The sequence below is a fragment of the Vipera berus genome, assembly GCF_964194415.1.
Source record: "Vipera berus genome assembly, chromosome: 7".
NCBI lineage: Eukaryota > Metazoa > Chordata > Lepidosauria > Squamata > Viperidae > Vipera > Vipera berus.
Window position 1 is genome coordinate 40590389 of NC_138209.1, and position 23656 is coordinate 40614044.

At 36.3% G+C, this 23656-nt stretch overlaps 1 protein-coding gene across 3 annotated transcripts in view; it reads left to right on the plus strand.

Moving 5' to 3' along the window:
- Window positions 1–23656, plus strand: part of PDE5A (phosphodiesterase 5A) — a 78439-nt gene that overhangs the window by 47408 nt on the left and 7375 nt on the right. For all 3 annotated transcript variants that reach the window (XM_081333078.1, XM_081333080.1, XM_081333079.1), the window contains 12 exons: window positions 533–670; window positions 1822–1889; window positions 4514–4622; window positions 8644–8728; window positions 11455–11630; window positions 13852–13911; window positions 15637–15783; window positions 16980–17105; window positions 19933–20027; window positions 21519–21606; window positions 22806–22906; window positions 23036–23113. In XM_081333078.1, the coding sequence (XP_081189204.1) occupies window positions 533–670; window positions 1822–1889; window positions 4514–4622; window positions 8644–8728; window positions 11455–11630; window positions 13852–13911; window positions 15637–15783; window positions 16980–17105; window positions 19933–20027; window positions 21519–21606; window positions 22806–22906; window positions 23036–23113 (1271 nt within the window). The remainder of the gene's footprint in view (window positions 1–532; window positions 671–1821; window positions 1890–4513; window positions 4623–8643; window positions 8729–11454; window positions 11631–13851; window positions 13912–15636; window positions 15784–16979; window positions 17106–19932; window positions 20028–21518; window positions 21607–22805; window positions 22907–23035; window positions 23114–23656) is intronic.

A 23656-nucleotide genomic window follows, 5' to 3' on the forward strand; every position in this document is an offset into this window, starting at 1 on the left:
CAGCCCAACATATTGCACAAGATTGTTATTGTGGGAGTAAAACTGAGGTGTGTGTGTGTGTGTGTTTTACATAGGCCACCTTGAGTTCCTGGAAGAAAGAAGACTTATCAATCTAATAAACTAGCGAATAGCTTTTAGTAACACTAAATAATGCCTACTGGAATAATCCCATTTTTGTGCCAAATAATACGGTAGTAGAACACAAATTGTCCATAAGGGCCTCTTCCTGGAGAAATTGATTTATAGATTTTGTAGGAAGGAGACTGTAGATGCTCTGTAAAGTAAAAATGTACACAGTTCTGGAAAAAAATGAAAGTGTAAAACTGTCTTCAATATGTGGGCAGAGATCTTGTAAAGTTCATTTTGTTCAAATTGCAAGGAGTAATGCATTATTTCTTTACATTAATGCAATTATATGGTTTTCTTTGAAAGGAACCCCTGGAGTTACTGGGGGGTGGGGTGGGAAATCTGCCTTTCAGACGATTAAAATGTGATTAAGTTGACATATTATTATTATTTTCTTCTGTTGTAGGTACTTCTTGATCTTGCCAGTTTAATATTTGAGGAGCAGCAATCATTAGAAGTCATTCTGAAGAAGATAGCTGCCACTATAATTTCCTTCATGCAAGTGCAAAAGTGCACCATTTTCATAGTGGATGAAGACTGTTCAGTAAGTATGGATCTTGACTGTCTTCTCAACTGGCAAATTCTCAGTTTTGGCAAAGTGTGTATCTGTACAATTACAGATGGATTAGTCAACAGTTATTTAAGCCTTAGTTAAATCCTAACATGACTACTACATGGTGAATACCCTTAGATAGTATTCAAAAGCCTGATATGAAATTAGGCTGGCAACAACATTATAATATTAAAAACATATTATGTCCATGCTGAAAGGCCAACAGTAATTGCAAATTGTTTAGGGGCACAATTTAAGGCAGACATGTCAAACACAAGGCCCAGGGGCCGGATCCGGCCCGCGAAGTGGTTTCATGTGGCCCGCGAAGCCATCCTGGAAACAGTGAGGGAACGGCCCCCACTGCCTTGGCCCTGGCCCAGAGACCCTCCTTCTACCAGAGACCCTCAGATCTGTCCCACTCCTGCCCAGGCCCCCACTGCCATCCTTGATGCGAACGATGTAGAGCTGGCCACGCCCACCCAGTAGGCCACACGCATTCTAGCCACGCCCACCCAGTAGGCCACGCCCATCCTGGCCATACCCACCCGGCCCCCTGAGGGCAACCACAATGCTGATGCAGCCCTCAATGAAATTGAGTTTGACACCCCTGATTTAAGGTGTTGCATTGACCTAACAAACGTGGGCTTGGCTGTTAGAGACTGCTAATGTTAACATGATCCTGCTCAATCAAAGTCAATCAGAGAAGCCCTATTGAAGATAGGGTCATTTCCTAGGTTTGTTATTCTGATTCATGGAAAAGAGCTGTGTCTTATATGGCAGCTGAGGAAAAAGCACTTTTGGAATTGCACCATTTTTTAAAATTGATAGTGATGTTAAATACCCTATTTAAAAAAGGTAGTGTATGAATCAACATCATGTTCAACATACAAGGTGAAGCTCATTATGTAGTAAATTAAATTGAGCCTAATATATTGTATAAATTAGAAAATTAGTATAACCATCGTAATAGGTCAGTTTTGTTTATCATGGGCCTTAAAATGCTTTATGAAACACAGTAAATCATTGATAGTTTCTTGAAATCATTTTTCACTAGGCAGGAAATAAATGAATTATGCTCTTTTACAATACAAACAATTTTACTGTACATTTTAACTAACCCCAAACTCTGTTCTCATATTTAGGATTCATTCTCCAGTGTCTTTCACATGGAATATGAAGAAATAGAAGATTCCAGTGAGACCCACAAAAGGTAAAAGAACTAGATTCAAGAGATTTTTATGGCTGCACACTTTTCCTTCATAGTTAAAGCCATCAGTTTTCAGCAATCAGAAACATGACCACAGCAGGACCCCGTTTAAAAGGATAGCCTGCTCGTACATTGCATTACTTTCAGTGAGGCTTGCAAAGGAGGCGGTGTTCATTTTGATCAGCCTTAACAGATGGAAGAGTTGGAGATGTGGCATATACATCTTCCCCCCCCCCCTTCTTTTTAGGAACAACGTATCACTTTATACCAACAATTTGTGGGTGGCCCCAATCTATAAGTATTTCTTATATGTGCTGACTAACTCATCCAACATAAAATTCACATTTAGAAATGTGGAAAGAGAGACACAGAGAAGCCTGCCATTAATTCTGCAGAGAGCATTCTTTTGCCAGTAAACCTTCTGTTATTGGAAAGTGCTCTGAATCTGATGAAGCTTAGCTGAGAAGGCAACTTCCCAGTGTGTTTTTCGCCCCCCCTTCATCCTGTTGATCAGTGGCTGCCATCTAGTGGCGTTATAGGTGCCCTGGCATCCACTGTATGAGTGCTGTGTTGCTCACCCCCTTGCTAGGGCTTCTCATATCTGAGCTTCAGTTATTCGTCAATTTATTCAATTCCTTGCTTTGAGTATTTCTAAAACTATAGTAAACAAATAAAAATATATTAAATAAATAATTTGCTTTTTCTCCAGGAATTCAAGGTGATGTACGTGCTATTGCTTCCTCAAAGCTAAAGTCTGGGGGAGAGGTTGAGTAGAGAAATAGTGAATGGTCCAAAGTCACGCAGGTAGCTTGTACCTTAGTTTCCCCAGTCTTAGCCTACCATGCTAACCACCATGTCATGCAAACTCATTCAAAGGGCATGGCTGTTTTATCTCTTCTGTGGATCAGATCGGTACATCCAAGAAATCCATTCATCTTCTCCATTTTTATTAGTAACTCTGCAGCATCCTTAACCAATTATTTAAATTGGTTTAGTTCTAGTTTTGTTGGTTGAATAAATTACTAACTAATGCACTTTTATTGGTTGTGTTTCTTCAGAATGAAATGAGGTATCAATTAAATGTGTTTAAGACTAAAATGTCAACCAGCCTAGTTGCAAATTTACAACCTGAGTAAACTATGAATTCTTATTTCAAGGAGGCCTGCAAATTAATCTTTCTTAAAACAGAACTACACAGACCAGTATTTTGTTTAATACAATGGCTCATATGTCTTATGAAAAGCCCTTTTTTGTGGCAAACGAAAGGATAGGATGATTCAAACAGAAAAGAGTTAATAATAGCAGATTTATGAAACATTAGTCATTGCAAAGAGATGCTTTGAAATTGTTTATTTTTAGCTGTATCTCCATGACAGTAAAAAGAACTTTGGAATCTTGAGTCTTCAAAATGCTCTCATGATCTGCCCAGTGAAGAGCATGAATTTTAAATGGAAGATTATCAGGCCAGTGCAAAGGTATTTTGAGTACAGATAGTCTTTGACTTGTAGCCATTTGTTTAGTGAGCATTCAAAGTTACAACGGCACTGAGAAAAGTGATTTGTAACCAGTTTTCACACTTGCCATCATTGCAGCATCCCTATGGTCACATGATCAAAATTCGGGCACTTGGCAACTGGCATGTATTCATGACCTTTGCACTGTCCCAGGGTCATGTGATCACCATTTATAACCTTCCCAACTGGTTTCCGACAACCAAAGTCAATGGGGGAAGCCAACTGCATGATTCACTTAACAAATGCAGGGATTCTTTTAACAACCGTGGTAAAAAGTTGTAAAATGAGGCACAACTGACTTAACTGTCTTGTTTAGCTACGGAAACTTTGGGCTGAATTGTGGTTGTAAATAGTACCAAAACAACAATAAAACTGCTAACGTGGGGTTAAAATGAATTTGGTATTTTCTTTAGAGCAAATGTCTTTTTGAATAAAATATTTGTACCAATCAACAAGGCTATTAGGAAGAATACCAAGTTAGTTATTCAGACATTATATTTCAGGATTTTGGTGAGGGCATTGCAAAACCTCTTTATTTTATTCTTAAAATCTTGGAGAAGACAGTTAAGGAATTAGATATCTAAGCTCTATACTTGCTTTCAGCTATTTCAATAAGGCCTCTAAACACTGATTAATATTAATAACTTTTCCTTGTATGTAATATATTTGGATCACTCCTGGCTCTGGGATGACCTTTTTAAAATGTAAAATGTTGTTGTTTTTAATATATTTATGGTAAGGGACCTCAAAAGTTAGATGTAGCATAAGTCTCAGGATCAGGCTAAAGACTGATTAGAGGCAGGTGTATATATATCTTACCATAGGATGTGGTGCATTTCTTGAAAATAAAGATTATGTTGAAGTTTGTCATGGCTAGACATATTACTTAAACTACGAAATGGAAAATTACTGGATTAAGCATCATAGCCACTAAAATCCAAGACTTCAAACACGTTAGCTGTATCCAGAGCATTCATAAGATCTATGTAACACTGGAACATCAGCCATTGATACAACATGCTTTTCATATGCTTAATTGACCATTAGAATTTGCTTCTAAGAGTAGATAATTAATACAGTTAACTGAGTCCATTTCTTTTTCTGTCTCAACAGAGACAATGATACAGACCAAATTAATTATATGTATGCCCAGTATGTCAAGAATACTATGGAGCCTCTTAATATTCCACAAGTGCACCAAGACAAAAGATTTCCTTGGACAGTAAGTAACACGAGCCAACATACAAAAATTGACTGGGCATATGTTTTGATGTAATTACCTTTTTCAGCAATTGTTTCTATTAAAAAGCTTATAAAATGTAAATAGATGTACTCATGCTGTGCTTTAGCATCTGCCTCAATCTCCATTGTGTTTCATGGAACTGCACTGCTTTCTTGACCCTGCATTTCCACCTCTTACTGTATCAGTGGAGGGCCTTCTGCTGGTGTGCTAGTTCTTCTTTCCCTACTTCTTAATAAGGATTTGTTTGACCTATTTCCACCTTGGCTGAAGAGGCATGACCTGTTGACTTTACTAACACAGCCGGTAATGTCTAGTGAGCTTAGAACAACCTGCCATGCAAATATTGTATACGTAACGTTGAACTAATTGTTTCCAATGTCAGTATCATTCAGTAGCGATGCCTTATTGCATCTTATATGTTAATTAGATTAATTGGTTTTGTTAGTTATTGCTGTGGCTGCTTTCTTGGAAAGCTTCTTTTCACCCTGCTTGGACCATTGCTGTTATTATCCACCCTCCTTGGACCATTATTCCCACCATTTGATAGTCTGTCAGCCAATACAGAAAGGGTTTTCCATTTAGTAACCATATTTTTATGTATTAACTTAAGTAATAAATCTTCTGAACTGAAACTTAACATGTGATCCTGATACTTCACACCTAACAGTTATGTGTATTTATTTTTATGTCAAAATCAATTCAGATCCACCTTTATAATAAAGACCAAAATATATTTTATATATTATTGTTGATATCTTTATTATTGTGTTAAAAAATATACATCTAGTCTTTGTATATGTCTACATAAGAGAAAGGGAGAGATACAGAGATTTATCAAGATTGTTTGAAGGACAGGTACAGTATTATGTAGAATTTTGCAGTTATTTCCAATTGTTTTCCATATTGCACTTTTGAGAAGGGCGGGATATAAATGGGATTAAAATAAAATAAAAAAAATATGACCAGTTCTTGCCTGCAGAAAAAAATGATATTTCTTGCAGACATTCCAATGCACTAATTTTTACTATTTTGTCATGCCATTGTTTGTAGTCAGTCTGCACGATCTTATTGCTGCAGCTAACTAAGGGTTCCACTGTTACTTTAGCTTTGCAGAACTGGCATTTGCTTCCTGTTGCTGTCTTCTCAATTCTGGTTTTGTATACATTTATTCTTAAGGATTGGTCTTGTGCAACCAGACTTAACTCCTCTGTCTGTTTCTTCAACTTTCCCAATCTCAGTCATTGCCAGGCCTTGTTGTTATCTGCTTTGCCGGCTAAGGTTGTTTTTTATTTGTTTTTTACATGCTGGTCATGTAATACTTTGCCTTACCATCTCTTTTCTACTCTTCATCTGATCTTTCTTGAAAGCCAGTTTATTTATTTATTTATTTAGTTATATTTATATACCGCCCTATTCCAAAATACAAAAATTAAGAACCAAATTAAGAAATATTAAATTGACCCTGTAGTCAATTAAAAAGAACCCCAAATTAAAATTTCTCCTCAGTCTGGGCCCGAGAGCTCGAAGAGCCAGGTCTTCAGGCCCCGGCGGAATGATCGGAGGTCGGGGGCAGTTCTCAGCTCCACCGGCAGCTGGTTCCAGAGGGCAGGCGCTCCCACCGAGAAGGCCCTATCCCTGGGTGTCACCCGCCGGCAATCTCTTACCGGCGGGACCCTGAGCAGACCCTCCCTGTGGGAGCGCACTGGGCGAAGGGCGTTTGATGCCGGCAGCAGGTGTTCCCTCAGATATCCCGGACCCAGGCCATGTAGGGCTTTATAGGTGATAACCAGCACCTATAAAGCACCAGTTTGATCTCTCCAGTATTCAGTAAATCTTCATGATGTACCGGCTTCAGGTATCTTTTTCATTGTCCTTCAGCTATTCTTCTAATATCCATTTTTTCTTCTTCATCTGACTGTGTACTTTCAACATTCCATGCCCACCTATGCTCCTTGGTAAGTAATGTCAACATTGCTGCTCCAACCAGGATGAAGAGCATGATTCATTGTCATTATTTTTCTGGTCTTCCTATCCAGGGATTTTAGGTCTGCTTGAGTCTAGTCCACTATGTCAGCTGTATATCTAATTACGGGAATTGCCTAGGTGTTAACAGCCTTGATGGTATTTCCTCCACTGAGCTTGAACTTTCAGAGCTTCTTCATTGTCATGATGAAAAAAGGGGGGAAAAATAGATCCAGGAAACTACAGACCTATCAGCCTGACCTATCAATACCTGGGAAGGTTCTGGAAAAGATAATCAAACAACCAGTCAGTGAACACCTAGAGACAAACAAAGTCATTACTAAAAACCAACATGGGTTTGTCAAAAGCAGATCATGCCAGACAAATCTTATTGCATTCTATGACCAAGTGACAAAATTAGTGGACCAGAGGAATGCTGTGGATATAATTCACTTGGACTTCAGTAAGGCATTTGATAAAGTAGATCACAACCTACTACTTAATAAGATAGAAAAATGTGGGTTAGACAGCATTACCACCAGATGGATTTGTAGCTGGCAGACTAGCCGTACTCAGTGTGTGGTCCTCAATGGAACTGCATCTACATGGAAGGAAGTGTGTAGTGGGGTGCCCCAGGGCTCTGTTGTGGGTGTAGTGCTCTTCAACATCTTCATCAATGATTCGGATGAGGGGATAGATGGGTAACTCATCAAATTTGCAGACGACACCAAGCTGGCAGGAATAGCCAATACTCCAGAAGATAGGCTTAAGATACAGGAGGATATGGACAGACTTGAACATTGGGCGCTATCTAACAAAATGAAATTCAGTGGTGAAAAAAGAAAGGTTCTACATTTAGGCAAGAAAAACCAAATACACAGGTATAGTATAGGTGGTACCTTGCTCAATAGTAGTAACTGTGAGAGGGATTTTGGAGTCCTAGTGGACAATCACTTCAATATGAGCCAGCAGTGTGCTGCAGCTGCCAAAAAAGCCAACACAGTGCTAGGCTGCATTAACAGAGGGATAGAATCAAGATCACATGAAGTATTAATACCACTTTACAATGCCTTGTTAAGGCCACACTTGGAATACTGCATCCAGTTTTGGTCACCACGATGTAAAAAGATGTTGAGACTCTAAAAAGAGTACAGAGAAGAGCAACAAAGATGATTAGGGGACTGGAAGCTAAAACATTTAAGGAACAGTTGCTGGAATTGGGTATGTCTAGTTAATGAAGAGAAGGACAAGGGGGGACATGATAGCAGTGTTTCAATATCTCAGGGGCTGCCACAAAGAAGAGGGAGTCAAGCTATTCTCCAAAGTACCTGAAGGCAGGACAAGAAGCAATGGATGGAAACTAGTCAAGGAGAGAAGCAACCTAGAACTAAGGAGAAAATTCCTGACAGAACAATTAACCAGTGGAACAACCTGCCTCCAGAAGCAGTGTATGCTCCAAGACTGGAAGTTTTTAAGAAGAGACTGGACAACCATTTGTCTGAAATGGTATAGGGTTTCCTGCCTGAGCAGGGGGTTGGACTAGATGACCTCCAAGGTCCCTTCCAACAACAACTTCTTCTTCTTCTTCTTCTTCTTCTTCTTCTTCTTCTTCTTCTTCTTCTTCTTCTTCTTCTTCTTCTTCTTCTTCTTCTTCATTATCATCATCATCATCATCATCACAGTCAGCCAGATGTTCAGACTGGATTTGGCATTTTTGTCTACCTATTGAGTCCTTACCAAGGACCTGGGATAGGCAGATGTGGATGTTTGATGGTATTGCAGATATCATTGCAGGATGGAAGCAGTTCCTAGTAAGGCCGCCTTTTGCAATTGACTAATGGCAAAATTGTCAATGCCAATGGTGTTCAAGTGGTGCTCCAGTTGTTTTGTTGTTGTTATTTTGATTGGGCTTTGGTTTTCATATCCAAAGGAATACTAGAATTCACAGTCTCCTGATTTTTAGATCAGTTCTATAACTGCTACACTAAGCTCTCTTATGTAGTTAATAAAGTATTATGCTTTGTTTTTTCCTTAACAGAATGAATGTTCAGACAGTACAAATCAGCACATTGAAAGCTTGCTCTGCACGCCTATAAAAAATGGAAAGAAGAATAAAGTGATAGGTATAACATTTTGAAGTTTTCAATTATGCTTCAGTTTATGCACATAGGTGGCATTTTATTCCCACTGGAAATTGAAAAAAGCAATGTGTGAAATTTCTAAGATCATTCTTCACTAATAACCTATGCCTTATACATAGCCACATGTCATAAAAACAAATGGATTTAACATTGTGTCATAAGGACATATTTTGTACACTGACCTAAAATAAATATTTTTGGAAAACAAGTGGATAAATATAAATGTATTCTTCCAAATAAGATGCTTTGTATTAGGGAATTGGGGGGCTACAGAAGAATGTCCTGGGTAGAATTATGAAACAAACAATAGTAGTTTTACTATAGGAAAAAACACTTCATTTTTTGTAAAGTGGAGCACCTAAAATTAGCTGACGATCGTGGCTCAGTAGAGTACCACCTGAGCTGTGGTTTCTGAAATTTAGAATTGTGTGGGCTGTGACTTGGAGCACTATCCTCCAACCTAACAATAAAGTTGGACTCACCAAATCCTGAGCAGATGGAACACAGTTACTAACACTATTCTAGAACTTGAAAGGTCATAGACTACTATTATAGATAAGATCAATCCAGTTTTATTTTTCAGCAAGAAAACAACATGTTTGGATTTTTGTTTCACTTGTCCCATATTATGTGCTGACATCAAATGCAGAACAGTTCTTTAAGAAATTTTATTATGAAAATGAAAGACGTATTAGGATCAAATGTACTTCTTTTAATGTTGTTAATCAGTGTATTGTAGTGAAGCATTGTCATTTTTTTTAAACAAAATTTGCACTGCATTCATTTGCCTTCTGCTGTCTTACAGATATTAAGCTACAGACCTGCAAATAGCAAACTTTACCCAGCTGTTTCTGAGAAACACTCAAGCAGTGCTAGATAGCTTGGTCTTTATCACCCCAACCCCTCAGGTCTTTTATTCAGGCACTTAAGGCTTAGATCAGGGGTCTTCAAACTTGGCCCTTTTATGACTTGTGGACTTTTATAACTTGCGTGCCTGGCTAAGGAATTCTGGGAGTTGAAGTCCACAAGTCATTAAAGGGCCAAATTTGAAGACCCCTGGCTTAAATGCTTGGGTCAGCAAAGATCCCCTTTGGTAGAATAAAACTCATTTTACTTCTGAATGCCATTTAATTATCTTATTTCATTTTAGTGGCATGTATGGTTTTTCTTTTGTATTGTTGTATAATGATTTTGTACATTCCAAAGAGTCACATTGTTCAAGTTAGACAGTCTTATAAATATAAATATTTAATAAATGAGTAATTTTTGAAAATATAAAAATTAGCATGCATATAAAATTAGCATGAATAAAAATAAAATTAGTATAAATGGTCACTTGGTGATCCTGTCTTCTCAGCATCTTTGAGCTACAGTACATCAAATGCCAGTGAAGTAATTCAAGTGTTGGATTAGGATTGAGGCTACCCAGATTCAATTCCAATGTCACTCATCAAAAATCACTGGATGACTTTGGATCAGTTATTCTTTTACAGTCCAGCTGTAAAAGGTTTGTTGTGGGATAAAGGGAAACAAGATCTCATATAAGCACCTTGGGGTTATTGAAGGAAAAGCATAGTATTAAATAAACACTTGATATTTTAGTTATTAATTATTAAAACTTCTAATTTCAATAGCAGTTTTCCTGTTTGTATTTTGCCATTTGGTTTGCTTCTGTGGGATGCTTATAACTATGACTTTCGTGAGTGTGTACCTATACTTTCATTAGCAGTGTCTTTTGGATTATCAGTGACTCACTAATGATATGGACAATTTCAGCCACTTTCTTAACAAAATACTTTTAAATAGGACTTAAACTGAAAGGTGGCAGTGATGTGTGATGAGTTCATGTATGAATAAATTTTTAGTTAAGCTACGATTCTATAGATCTGTTGTACATCCAGATAATAGAGTTTCCAAAGTAGATTCCTAAGTGAAGTACTACAGTAAGCACTTATAGTGAATGATCCCAAGACACCTACTTGAATTTAGCAGATAATCAGTCAGTTAATAAATTAGTGATATTTTCTCTGTAGTTAAAATGCAGATTTATATGCACATAATTTGCAATTTTCAAATAAGAATGTACAAGCCCTGGGTGTGCTAACCTCATATTCATTACAGCATTTTGGCATGCTTATAAACGTTTAATGAGTTTGTAAAGGACAAATTGTCTTTAGGGATTTCATCAAACTAAAGGTCTATTAATAGTAAAAGCCGAGAAGAAAATTAAGACTTGGGATATTATAATGTTCCATTTGATGTTTTGTTTTCAGCAAACCCCCATGCTTATATAAGGAAAAGTAAACACCACTGACTCAAATGAAGCTAGTTAATTTTTTTGAAGTATGTAAACCAATACATGAAGATTCAAAACTAAACGTCTGCTTCCACATAGCCTGAATTAATTTTCTTAAAAATGTTGTGGCACAATGTGTAATTTTTGTTTGAATCCCTGGACCATTTAAAAGTTTAAATGATAGATTTCTAATTATTCTTTCTGAAGAAAAAATAAAATTTTAATATAAATGTGTGATACTGTTTTAACCGTTCAGTCGTGTCCGGCTCTTGGTGACTTTATAGCAAGGGCTCTCCATGCTACCCTGTCAAGCATAGGTTCTTTCAGTTAAATGTGTGATTAATGCTGATCGATTATGTACTTTTTCAAGGGTATCATTTGGTTGTGTTTTTTTATTATTATTATGACCCAGGGGTTTGTCAACTTGCAAACAAGATGGAAGAAAACTCAGGCAAAATAAAAGCTTTCAATAGAAATGATGAACAGTTTTTGGAAGCTTTTGTTATCTTCTGTGGCTTAGGAATACAGAACACCCAGATGTATGAAGCTGTGGAAAGAGCCATGGCAAAGCAAATGGTGACATTAGAGGTAAGAATAAATTAAGGCAGTCTTTATGTACTGTTTTTTTTATTCGAATTCTTGCTGACTTTAAAGCAAGCCCAATGTTCAGCTACCAACTGAAGCTCTCTCTTATTGACTCTATGCTTCTATATTTCCATGTGCTTGCACAGCAGTGGTGGATTATCACTCTCATGGGATCCAGCTGCGAACCCAACTACTTCCTTTCCTAAACATATTGCATATTGGCAATTGTGACCAATGTAGGTGGTTTGTCTTCTTGCACTAAAAAAGATATGATTGTGGCACTGGGACATCTTCTCTTTCCTATCTATGGTTTCCTATGTTTTTGGTCCAGCCCTTCAAACAAGTCATATCTGGGATAATAGCAAGGTCACTGTAGAGTTCATCTACAGCAGGGGTGTCAAACTGCCAACCCGTGGGCCGGATGCATCATCCAAAAGCCGTGCTCACCCCATTGCCGGCAATGGCAAAACCGTCCCGATACGTTGCACGATGTCACGTGACGTCACGAGTTTGACATGTCTGCTCTACAGTATGTCATCAAATCATATCAAGTATTGCTGTCATCTTGCCTAGCCTTTTAATTTCCATTAATTATAATGCACATGCTATGAATGAGAAGCTAGGAGATCCTGATGTGCTCTTAACAGCCTCCAAAATAACCTGAGAAATCAGATAATCTAGACATTGGCTAACCTTGCATTAACAGAGTAAACAAAGTACAATATTTCTAAAATTCAGATTCTGTAATTGTTTCTGAAGGGAAATTTTACATGCAAAACTATATTTAGTTGTTCTGATTGCATTGAATTGTAGTATTCTTTCGCAAAAGTGTGTGAAAATTACTTGACACAGTCTTGAGTGTATTGCACTCTACTAATTCAGGTAGTTTAAAAATAAGGGAAAATATACCCTTATGAAAAATGTGCTATAGCTTAAAGTTATGATTTCAGCTTCATGAAATGCCAGTTAAACACAAATCCAACTCAGAAACTAAAAATCTTCTCTCCTTCGCTCACAGCTCTAAATAATTCTCATTTTGTTCAGTAAATTAAAAATATTTTTTCTTACACAAACTTTTGCCAAGATTTTCGTAAGACAGAATTTCTTTTATGCTAGTCCTATGGACCTTTGGAAAAAGCTAATTTATTACGACAACTTTGTTAGGATTATAATTATAGCTATGTTGTCAGCTATTTGTCATTCATATAGGTACATGGAAGATTTTCAGCTGTTTTCCATAAAAGAAAAAGAGCCCTTTGCAAATTCTTTGCTCATTTAAAGCAATGTTGTACCTCCCCCCCGCCCCCCGTGGCTGACCTTAGGAGCCCTGTATATTAGCAGTGTCCAATAATATGATCATACTGTTCTCCATCTAGAATTAATATCAAAAAACCTCAAGCAGAACATTTATTTTAATTTATTAAAGAAATATTTAAGTATTTACTGCTTCACTGCTATGCATTTAAAATTAATTTTATTGTTTCATTATCAATCAGCATAAAATATACAAAATGATTAAATTTCCAAATTCTTGCCACTAATCGTCCAAAATACTGGCATTAATGCTAGTAATGCTAATAATTAGCAAAAATGATTTAAGAATTATCATTAAGAACAAAATGTTTTCTCCCAGCATGAATTATCCTTCTCTAACTTACAGTACCTAAACCATTACTTAAACTGCATCTGAATCAAATAAACTGTAAAAATTTGCAAAATCACATCAAATGTTCATTTCAAATCATTGTTAAGAAATATTAACATCAACTACAGGTGGCAGAAGAGCCAGTTTAGTGAAGTGGTTAGAGTTGCCAGGCTAGAAACAGGGAAAATTCATTCAAGTTCTGCTTTAAAAAAAAACCCCATCTTGTGTGGCTATGGGCCAGTTACTCTAGAAAAAGTTGTCCTTTGGGAGTGAAGGCGTCTATCAATCACAGTTTGTAAAGATCATCAGTTTATACTATTCCCTTACTTTGGTTTACAGTCCAGAGGTCTTCAAACTTGGCCCTTTTATGACTTGTGGACTTCAACTCCCAGAATTCCTCAGCCAGCATGCCTGGCTGAGGAATTCTGGGAGTTGAAGTCCACAAGTCATAAAAGGGCCAAGTTTGAAGACCCCTGGTTTACACTGAATCATTATTGATAGAGTGCTTTAGATTTTTTGGTATTATAGATTTAAGTGTTGCCAAAAAGATCAGTGTCTTTTGGTTCCTTTTGCTGTAAGGTGCTGTCCTACCATGCATCAGCTGCTGAAGAAGAAACAAGGGAGCTTCAGGTAACAGCGGTAATGCCATTTTCTTTTTTCTCTAGTATATCTAATCATGGGTCCACAAGTAGCTGAAGATGCAGTGGAGCGGAGGGCACAATGTTTTTAAAACATATGTCAATATACTCAGTCAACTGTTATAAGTTATTCTTGCTTTTGGCTTGAAGATTCAAGATGAATCTTAAGTAGTGGATGAATCTTAAGTAGTATCCTAAAGTAGTGGCCTTGTTAAAATTAATTTGAGCTAGGTTTCAAGGTTCAAGACAAGCTAGTACTGGCCCTTGTGCATGCTCTATATTCAGTCATCAACCCACTGACAATTTGGTCTGCCTTTCTATGAATGTAGCTATCACCTTTTAAAACTACATGACAATAAATTTCCAGGTTAAACTATACCACAGAAGGAAATACGTTCATTTATTGCTTCTATATTTTTAAAAGTTTCGGCTTCAATAGATGATCCCAAACCATTTTTTCCTTGCAACAAACTGCTTCAGATCTGTTCTAATGTGAAAATCCCTGCCCAATGTTACAATGTTGAAAAGAAAATAGAGGGAAATTGGGAGCACACTCCAGATCTGAATAGCCCCAGGTAAAACAATATTTATCCCTTTCTCCTTTTCTAGTGTAACAGCAGATAATTTTCAAAAGAATCAGGATTGGTGCTCAGATCCAGGTCTCCCTCCACTTAACTCCAGCTCACAGATTAAAAACCAGATTTTTTAAAATGATTTAGTAGTCTTCTATAGATGTAGGGAAGGGCAGAAAATCTTCTTTCTTTCCTTCCCTCCTTCCCTCCCTCCTTCTCAGATTTCTTGATCTAGGAACATACTGTGAGGGTTGGAAAATAAACATTTTCTAGCAGAAACATATTTCCAGAAAGACATTCTAAACTAATAACCACAGGGCAAATGCAGATGTAGCTTTGTTCACTAGGAAATCATTGCAAGAGAAGAGTCTACCTCAAATTTCTATTAAAATGCATTTGATATTAAATTGGATTCAAAATTTCCCATTTTCACTGGATAACAAAGATATGTAGGAGTCAGGGCTATATTTTAAAATATAGTAACATACAATATATCTTCAATTAGGTAAAATCATTAAAACAGCATTTTGAGTATATTTCTTATGTGAAATATGGTGTACCTGTTATTTATTTAGTTTATTTTAACATTTCTGCAATATTCTAAAGAGGCCCATCCAGCCTCTTTATATATGTATAAATCACATAGTTAATGCATATGGAATAAAAGTCTTTCATAAAGTCAGATTATAGTATTCCGGTATTGACCCAAAAGTCCTTTTTCAAAAGGCAACTGGACTTGAAAATTTACTTGGGACAACCATGATTTGGATGACTGGGAATCTCCATAGACATTTATTCCAGTATTAGTTGTTATGGGAGGAACAGCTGTCTCCCATGATTGTTCAGAAGTAATTCCTAATTTATAAGTAGTGAAGCTAAGTTGATCTCCCTTTTTTCAACACATACTTTACTCTCTGGTTTGGAGATCACATTTTGTCTTCTGCTAAAATTGTACTAGAGCCAAAATGGGCTTCTGTGCTAAATAACTGAATAATGGTTAAAAAAAATAGATTTGATTCCTATACAGTAATATTTTCAATAAATCTAGATGAATTGCATTTGGTAGATTACATCTGGGTCACATGGTGTTTTGGTTTATTTATTTAGTATCTTGAAAGACAACATTTTTCACTACTGCTCTTGTTTCTTTCAAGGCTGCTGTTGTACCATCTGCACAATCTCTCAGGCTCACTGACTTTTACTTCAGTGACTTTGAGCTTTCAGATATGGAGACTTCTCTGTGCACAATCCGGATGTTTATTGACCTTAACCTTGTACAAAATTTCCAAATAAAGCATGAGGTAAGGCCACAAGCATGACCATATATGCAGCCAATTATTCCCCAATACAATGTTCTTTAGTGTGTACGTGTTTGTATATATGTATGTATGTATGTGTTATATGTATATGACTGGATATAAAGTACTTTTTAAATCATCTATAAACCCATGGGAAAAAATGCATTATCTGTGAAAAACATTTTCTGTCATTTTCCGTGCATATACAGTAAGCTCCAGAAGAAGTGGAGTTTGCTGTGTGCTTGCTCACCATTCTTACCATATTTGCCACATCCTTGTCACCATCTACAAAGGAGAATTTTCTCTATCTAAAAATTCTCCCTAAGATTTTTTTTTAATTTTGATTCTCCAGAATTCTGTAATCTGGGGAAATCTGTATTGTCTTCTACTGACAGTTGCCCAGAACAACTTTGTACACCTTACATATAAGGAGAGATATTTTCCTGCAGGCAAATTTTCTGCGCAGCTTGTTTAGCTGTGTCCTGATAAGGAATTCCTGCTTTAAATGAGTATCTCAATATAGAGTTAAGTCAAAATAGATTGTATGTCTCTAAATGCCTAATGAACAGATTGCAGTGAGGGATTTCCATTTTTCTATTTTAAACATTGTTAAGTCTTTAACATATGGTGGAGAAACAAATTAGCAATTGATACCTAAGCACTTTTTCAAATTGGGCCTCCCTGCAATTAGGCCCTTTTAAAGGAAATACAAGCTTTAATCAGCCTACAGCTTCCTAGACATTCACTTTTTTCAATCTTTGGATAAATATGTACATAAAGGAGCAATTTCTTATCGCTTTCAAACAGTGCATTAGAGATTCCTTCAAATAAACTAAGAACCTGTAGAATCAGCAAACTTGATCAATAAGTTTGTTCATCACTTTAAATTTAAAGGTAACAAGATACTTCAGCTTATTGGGGATGCAAACATACCTCCTACTCACAACTCCTTATATTAGTCTGTTCTTGATATTACGCAGGTCCCATATAAACCTGAGAAATAACAAGCTTGCTTTCATTTTATTTTCTTAATTTCATCTTTCTAAGTTAAAATATACTTTTATAACTCAATTCCACAAAGCATGTATAAAAGCCAGATGTGAAATTTCTTGAAGTTTTAATATTTTAGCTTTGGGGTTTTATCTAACAATGATGGTGTTTATATCATACTTCTAACTCAACAATAATATTTTTGAAAGGTCCTTTGCAGATGGATTTTAAGTGTGAGGAAAAATTATCGAAAAAATGTTACTTATCACAACTGGAGACATGCTTTTAATACAGCCCAATGCATGTTTGCTGCTTTAAAGACAGGAAAAATTCAGGTATGTTTGGATAACCTTATTTATATTAGGCTGTTTTTAGCTACATTGCAACATATTATGTTGAAATTTTTACTAAGAGTTAGTTCATAGACTGTAAACATCTTCATGTAATGTATTCCCGAGCTACATCACTAAAAGAAGAAAATATTTTATAAGAGTAAACTAAGTAAGAGTAAATTAAGAGTAAACTCTGATAGCTAAAAATGCAAATGATATGCAAGCTCTAGTAATGAAAACCAAGGAGCATAATGAAGAAAATGGGACCAAAATTAAGAACAAACCTTTGACAACAGATATAGCAACCAGTCTTAGAAATTATAATGAAGATGTGGAGGTGGTGGATAGCTTCTGCCTTTTAGGATCAATCATCAACAGCAAAGGAATCAGAAGTCAAAAATATTTCTCAGAATAGCACTTCGTAGAGTAGCTTGATTTGAACTTAACATGAAAGACATTGTTCTGTACCAGCCTGCTACCGGCCTTGCAGAAAAGGCAACCCCTTTACAGACGGCAAGAGGCTGGAATACGTCTGCCAAATTTATTACAAAAACAAACAAGACACGAACCAAGATACCGGAGCTTTGAAACACTATCTGAGTGGTTGCTTTCAGCAAACCAGCCCTCCCCACACAAGTCCTTTATAAAGAGTTCAGGGCGTGGCTTCTCTCTCCCTCCTTCCGAGAAGCCCCATTGCCTTCCTCTATTTACTCCTACTTGACTGCCTCCTGCGTCGGGCGTCCTTGAACAGGGCCAGCTGTGGGTCATCTTCATCCACACTGTCAGGCTCACACAGCTGGGTCTCCATGGTGACCAAGTGGGAGGGGCCTGCCTGAGGGCTATCATCAGCAAGGTCTTCAACACCCCCCTCCTCCTCTGAGTCGTCCGACCCAACTGCCAAACCCACAGGCTGACCCTGAATCACAACAGACATTATCATATATGCTGGACACATTATGCAAAGATATAGTTCTCTATTATAGACTTCTCAAGAGAATGCTGGGAATGGGTGAAGGAAAGAAACAAAGAGAATGACCAGCAGCAGGGATAATTGACTCAAACATGTTCCTGATGGCTGCACCATTGGAACGCCTGAAGAACATAATTAGGAACTTGTCATTCTGGAGAAAATCTGCATGTATGGGCAACATTAATTTGGTTGTCATATAATCAATCAGTCTATTGCTATAAGCAGTGACAGTAATATATATGACTGTGGTTCTTTGCAGTCCTGCCACTTTAACTGCAGTTATGTCAGTACAAAGCTGTTGATCTGCCTGTTAGGAGGCACCACTCTCTAGATTAGGGGTGTCAAACTGCCAGCCCATGGGCCAGATTCATCATAGTGAAACCGCACCTACCCCTTTGTTGGCAGTGGCAAAAAAGTTGCAATACATTGCAACACATCACGTGACATTGCGAGTTTGACACCCCTGTTCTAGATGATACGTTGGCAACTTTTTGGTGATCAGGTTCTAAAACTGCTAAGGTGGTTGGTTAGTCTAGTGTCACAAATCTAAGCTTGACTTTTTTTCCTGTGGTGTTTTTTTTTGAGGAATGAGAAATTTATTGTTTAGTTGCTTTAGTTTTATGGTTTCTCTGGTTCTTATGCTTATGCATGCTTGAGACACCAGTGACATTACGTAGCCACAATGTCTTCTATAATTCTTTGTCAGTTGGCCTTGATTTTTGCAAGCATAGAGGCCTTCTCTTGCCTTTATATTATTTTTCCAAAATAGTTTAGATTGTCAGTGCTTTCAAAAAGCAGCCTGGCTTTACTGTATCTAGTACTGGATGATTTGTTCTTCTTGCTATCCAAGCAACTCTCAATAATTTCCTCCAGCACTACAGTTCAAAGGGTTTGTGGAGTTGAAATTAGTTTCCTTTATTTATTTTCAAATAGTGTAAACATACTTAGGACTTACAAAAATTGCCTCAAAATGGGAGGTAGCTGTGCTGCTGATTTTCAGTAGTTACCATGAAACTCCAGGCTGTCAGTTCATGTACACCGGAGGCTTCAGATTGCCTGTTTAAAGTCTGTGTATATTAGCCTTTAGGTTTCAGATGGCTACTATGATGTCTGTTGCTCCATTCTAAAAAATATTAGATATTTACACTGCATGTGGAATGCTGTTCAGTTTGTGATTAAGCAAACAAGTAGAAATCCTCAAACAGAGAATACAGCTCAACTCTACATGGAATTAGAAACCTGTGGAACAAGCACAGCTCAAGAGAGTAAAAGCAAATCAAAGTTCTCTATTAGTCAAACTCTTGAACCTTTGCTGTTTGGATATATTTAATTGTGTATTGCAAATACAACTGAATCTGGGCCTAAGTGAGGTAGATTTTCATAATTAAGAGTAGAAAATGAACATGGCATGATAAACTATTGCTTTGCATAGCTTATTTTCTAAATATTTGTTGGATTTGTAACCATGAAATATTGAAATAAAATTTTATACAATACAAAATTGCATGATTATTTGGGGGCCAAATAATATATTTATTCAGAATTCTGTGTTATTTGTACACATTTAAGATTAATTTTACTCAAGCAAAATATCTATCTATCTATCTATCTATCTATCTATCTATCTATCTATCTATCTATCTATCTATAAATCTATTTACTTTCAGTTTAAGAGTGGATGTCAAAATGTATCGACATCAAGGCTACTGCTAAGCTTGTAAGCCGCCCTGAGTCTTCGGAGAAGGGCGGGATATAAATGGAATTTAAAAAAAAAGAAAGAAAGAAATAACATGTAAATCATTGGCACCATGTCAAATATTTTTGCAAATATAGTAATTATCTCTCCTTCATATTGTACAGAACAAACTTACTGATGTTGAGGTACTTTCTTTGCTGATTGCAGCTCTGAGCCATGATTTAGATCACAGGGGGGTGAATAATTCTTACATACAGAGGTGAGTGAGTGGCGTATAAAAGGAAAGCATGTTTCAGTTTAATGTTTCTATTTTTCATTTTGAATTAACATTTCAGCCATAATATTTAGAGAATTTTTAACTAGAGACATTGTGGAATCTTCTCTCAGGGTTTTCAGGGATTCTGAGTATATATTTGTCAAGATTGCTTTAAATCAAAAGCAAGAAATGTTTTGGTGTCCTGGAGTCAGATTTAAATTATTTTGGGTTATGAGAACTGAAATGGCAGAACAGTTATGCAAAGTGGATGAGATGATAGACCATGTAAAGTAGTAAGGGTTCCTATGTGGGGAACTGGAGTTTTTGGAAGTTTTATGTTTTGGATGAGTGGGTTGTTCTTTATTTTTTAAAAACAAGGCATTTATAAACTTAATTAAAATAATAAGTTAATTAATAAATAAAAAATATTTATTAGATAAAAATACAAAAAAAATATCGAACAACAAACTTGGGAGTTTTCTCCACAAATCATTTGGTAGCAATACCTTGGTGGTACAAAGGGAAAGAAGAATCACACTAGGTAGACTTCTCAGTTATTTCCAGTGCATTTCCTCCCTCCAGAAATTCTTCCAATGGGTTATATTGATTCTGAGGCAAGAGAAAGGAGAGAAACCAGTCTCCATCCCTTTCCACAGGCAATTGGTCTCAGGACAAATAACCATTAGTAAAGTCCAGTGACAATTGCCATTGTTTTGGTCAAAAAATAATATCTTCCAAAATATTAATAGCTGTATAGGTTATTATAAAAATATGTTCTCTCCCCCACTTCTACGCACATACAGTACATACATAATGGCCAATATTAATAGTACAATATATGCTTTTTAGAAATGTCTATAAAAATGAAGCATAATGGTAGAAAGAACACCAGTCGCAGTATGAGGAGAAAAGATTTATCTTATTTCTCTGTCTCTGTTCGTCTTTCATGGTATCTTTTAAGGTTAGGAAAGGTTTCTATTTAGGCAAGTGTCAGGAAGATGCAAGACACGTTACCTTTTTATAGCATTTTATTTTTAAAAAATTGAATTAATATGCTGCAAAAATGTTAGGCAATTTAGAATACAGGATGATTTTTTTCTTCTCAGCCAGGTCATATGGAAGAAAAGTAATCTTCTCACTTGTCTAGCTTTTTATACCTGGATACTTCTCATTTATGCAGCACACAATCGCCCTTCCCTTCCCTCACTGAGTGATGTTCAAATTTAATTGGAGACCAAATTTTGAAGGATTCTGTATTTTAAAATTTATATTTTAAACTTCATTTTCCTAATCATCTGTCTAGTTGCAGAACTGCCATTTTACTTGGTATCTCAGGATGAATAAGATTTTGTTTTCTTTCAGCCATATTCTGCAATTGTTACGAATGGGAGTGTGGGAATGTTATTTCCCATATTCTTAACTTTGTAAAGCTATCCTGCATCTGTAGTTAATTACTTCTGATAATTCTATGTGGCCTGTTTTGTTTTTTTTCAGAAGTGAGCACCCCCTTGCACAGCTATATTGCCACTCAATAATGGAACATCATCATTTTGATCAGTGCCTGATGATCCTAAACACACCGGTAAACGATAGTTGTATTTAAAAGAAAAGCATATCTAGTTTAGTCTTTGAACAATTTCTAGTAGTATCTTTCAACCCTATTCTAAGCTGTGCTACTGAGCTTTTCCAATGCTGCCTGATAAGCTTGGGAGACCTTGTTAATATTTTGAAAACACACACTAACTTGACCCTAATGAAAAAAGAAAAAAATATGCTTAAACATTCTGTTTAATCTTTCTAAGGAACCTTAAGAATTGTTGGTATTAGCAAGATTTCTAACCTTGTAGAAGCAGTGAACTAAAGACAAGATCTGTGCATCATTTTTTATGAACTTTGATAATGACCAAACAAAAGGTTACAAAATATTTTCAGCTCAAAATGAAACTCTTACACTTTCAGTTACTTTTGTTTCCATGTATTTGTGAGTTGGAAATTCTCTTAATTTCACTTACATTACATGCTTAAAGACAGATATCTAGAACAAGATGTTTACACTGTGCCATAAACTACAAGGTTACACACATTATATCAGCAGAACATATATAAATAATGCATCTTTGTTGGTGAAGCTGTGCCAGGTCCTGCATCAATTTAGAACAGCATAAGGATTTTGTAGAGCACAAAGAGAGAATTAATGTCAGGCAAATTCTATTCCTTGCAATTGTACTGTGCATTTTTCCTGCTTACTTCTGTATAGGAATAAGGCACGGCAATAAAATATGAATATTTTATACCAGGTGTAGGTGTTCATAAAGGTCTGTTTCATCTTCTCCATTTCTATTTTTGGCAGAAGAAAATGGTAGCTAGGGTATTCCTATTTTTTTCTCAGAAAATTTTCAACAATTTATGTTTGGGTGTGTTACTGTATATGCTGAATATGGCAGTGTGTCAGCAGTGTACACACAAACAGACCATGGGAGATATCAGAGATGGCATCCACAAAGTAGCTTTTTTCCAGGGTTTGGTGAAAAAAATTCAATAGTAGTTGCTTATATTTTCTCAACAGAATAGTTAAAAAAATACACTTTCTTAGGGTTCTTACCTAGTTATGTTTTTCCTCAGTTTTAATAATTGGGTTTTAAAAAATTCAATATTTTTGCTTTCAACATATAAGAAAATAATGTAGTGTGTAGAATTTAACAAGAGCCTGTCAAAGTTACTGTATCATTATAGTCAATGCATTCTTGTCATAAATATTCCACTGTTTTCTTTTGGACAAAGGGCAATCAGATTCTCAGTGCTCTTTCTGTTGAAGAATACAAGGCAACATTGAAAATCATCAAGCAAGCTATTCTTGCCACAGATTTAGCACTATACATAAAGTAAGTTGCGGTAATTATACTTTAGGCTTGGATATGTGATTTTTTTCCCTTTGTTTTTAAGAATGTAAAATTGTACAAATTTTCCTTTTTAGGCATTTAATAAATAATAAATGTTTGTATGCTTTTCAGAAGAAGAGGAGAGTTTTTTGACCTTCTGAGGAATAATCAGTTTAACCTACAAGAACCTTATCAAAAGGAATTATTTTTGTAAGTTTTTTAAGGATATTATTGTAGTCTGGTTTTTTTCCCTAGTGCAGGGGTAGGCAACCTTGGCTCTTTTATAATTCATGGACTTCAACTCCCAGAATTCCTGAGGCAGCATGGCTCAGCTTGGAAACCTCCCTTTCCCCTCAGCATGGCTGGCTCAGGAATTCTGGGAGTTGAAGTCCATGAATCATAAAAGAACCAAGGTTGTCCTAGAGTTAGCAATTATTGGGTTGCTTTCATTGAGTGATCGGGCTGGGCAGTAAGAGAACAAAAATTACATGAATATGGATGAATTACTTGCTTCTAATTATTTGGTAAGGTCTCGTATTATTTCCCAAACAAGATTATTTTCCAACATGACTTGACAAAGTACCATATTGTTCTTTGGATGAAAGTCTATTGTTTAAAAGCACTGAGCTGTTAAAATCAGTGTTCTTAGATTTCAGAGAATATATTTGTTTTGCTTTGCATCAGAGTAGTTAGTTTACATTTTACAACAGGAATTTAGTCCTTCAGCAAGAATCAGGTTCATTATGGATATAG